The sequence below is a fragment of the Octopus bimaculoides genome, chromosome 4 (assembly GCF_001194135.2).
Source record: "Octopus bimaculoides isolate UCB-OBI-ISO-001 chromosome 4, ASM119413v2, whole genome shotgun sequence".
Lineage (NCBI taxonomy): Eukaryota > Metazoa > Mollusca > Cephalopoda > Octopoda > Octopodidae > Octopus > Octopus bimaculoides.
Genome location: NC_068984.1, coordinates 50,652,224 through 50,654,267, shown reverse-complemented (window position 1 = coordinate 50,654,267; position 2,044 = coordinate 50,652,224). Strand labels below are relative to the sequence as shown.

The window sequence follows — 2,044 nt, the reverse complement described above, 5'->3', positions numbered from 1 at the left end:
CTTTGAATATATATATATATATATATATATATATCTTTGCATATATATATATATATATATATATTTGCAGTTATGCTACATGCCAGTGAAACATGGGCCGTGACTGCTGAGGACTTGTGTAAGCTTGCAAGAAACGAAGCCAGTATGCTTCGATGGATGTATAATGTCAGTGTGCATACTCGACAGAGTGTAAGTACCTTGAGAGAAAAGTTAGACCTAAGAAGCATCAGTTGTGGCGTGCAAGAGAGACGATTGTGCTGGTATGGACATGTGACAAGAATGGATGAGGATAGCTGTGTGAAAAAGTGCCACACCCTAACGGTTGAGGGAAACTGTGGAAGAGGTAGACCTAGAAAGACCTGGGATGAGGTGGTGAAGCACGACCTTTGAACATGTATGCATGCAATGTGTATAAAATATATATATTAGCACACACACACACACACACAATGGGCTTCCATGTTGTTTTCACGTACCAAATTCACTCACAAGGTATTGGTCGGCCTAGGGCTATAGTACAAGAAATACTTACCCAAGGTGCTGTGCAGTGAGACTGAACCCAAAACCTTGTGGTTCCTAGCTACACAACCATGTCTATGCCTATAAAAGCTAATGCTTGCATTGGCTAGGAGTTGAACCTGGATATATTGCTTGGAAGGCAACCATCACTGACATGTATGTATGTTTATGTATAATGTGTATGTATGTATGTATGTGTAATATGTATGTATAATCTTTGTGCTACAAAGCTCTTTATTAAATTTCTCATTTGCAGGTTGGAGATTACATTTTGACCCCTGACATCTGCGTTGAAAGAAAAAGCATAAGCGATTTGATTGGTTCACTCAGTAATGGACGTCTGTTCAACCAGTGTGTTGCCATGAGCCGACATTACAAGCGACCTGTTCTTCTTATAGAGTTTGATACCAATAAATATTTTTCATTAGTAAGTAGTGTCACAACTCCTTTTTATTTCAGTCTGCATTATAATCATTTCTTTAATAATTCTTTCTGCTTCAGGCATAAGACCTGAAATTTTTTGTCAGAGAGGGTCTAGTTGATTGTCTAGTACTTATTTTATCAATCCCAAAAGGATGAAAAGCAAAGTCAACCTTGCAAGGAGGAAAATAAAAGAAAAAGTTAAAATAAAACAAGATTAACTATAATAAAAAGTAGTAGAGTATAAGGAGGTTTAATTTTCTGTAATAGATTTTAAAAGTTCATGAATATAAAAGTTTAAGGAGATATATATGTATATATATATATATATTTATGTATATATATATGTATATATATAAAAAAAGCAACATGGATTTTAGAGGTTATTGCAGTACGCACGCTTCATGCTACTCCATTTATTTAAGTAATGCGAGCATTACATTAAATGCAAAATGCAGAGCAATCCTCAGCTGCACAAAAATATAAAAAATTTACTGAATGGACATATTTACTGTTGTGACAACATTTAAAATCTAAGTGGGAAAGAAGAATCCATAAAAACCATCTTGACATAGCCAAGGCTAGCAGGCTAATGCATTATATGTATATATAGTAAAAAAAAGAAAAGGGTTAAGACCCTCCCCCTTTGGTCACGAATGACCATGGGATTGCACCTAGAAAGTTCCCCTCCGAGGGACAAGTCTGGGCAAGGTTGTTTATGGAAGACCAGCAGTCACCCATGCATATCAGCCTCCTCTCTCCATGCCACCGATGTTATCCAAAGGAAAGGCAAAGCCTGATATAGCTTGGCACCAGTGATGCTGCAACTCATTTCTACAGCTGAGTGGACTATAGCAATGTAAAATAAAGTGTCTTGCTCAAGAACACAACACACAACCTGCTCCCAAAATGTATGTAGACATCTTTTATATTTTCAGTCATTAGACCATGACTAGGACACTACCTTGAAGAATTTTTAGTTGAATGAACACTTATTCATTCTTATTTACTTTTCTTTAAGCCTGATACATATTACAGGAATGTAAACAAACCAACAATGGTTGACAAGTGGTGGTGAGGGACAGACACTCAAACACACACACAC

At 36.5% G+C, this 2,044-nt stretch overlaps 1 protein-coding gene across 1 annotated transcript in view; it reads left to right on the top strand.

Moving 5' to 3' along the window:
* Positions 1–2,044, top strand: part of LOC106870199 (DNA repair endonuclease XPF) — a 45,891-nt gene that overhangs the window by 34,065 nt on the left and 9,782 nt on the right. Inside the window, exon 19 of the mRNA XM_014916203.2 lies at positions 776–946. Within this exon, the coding sequence (XP_014771689.1) occupies positions 776–946 (171 nt within the window). The remainder of the gene's footprint in view (positions 1–775; positions 947–2,044) is intronic.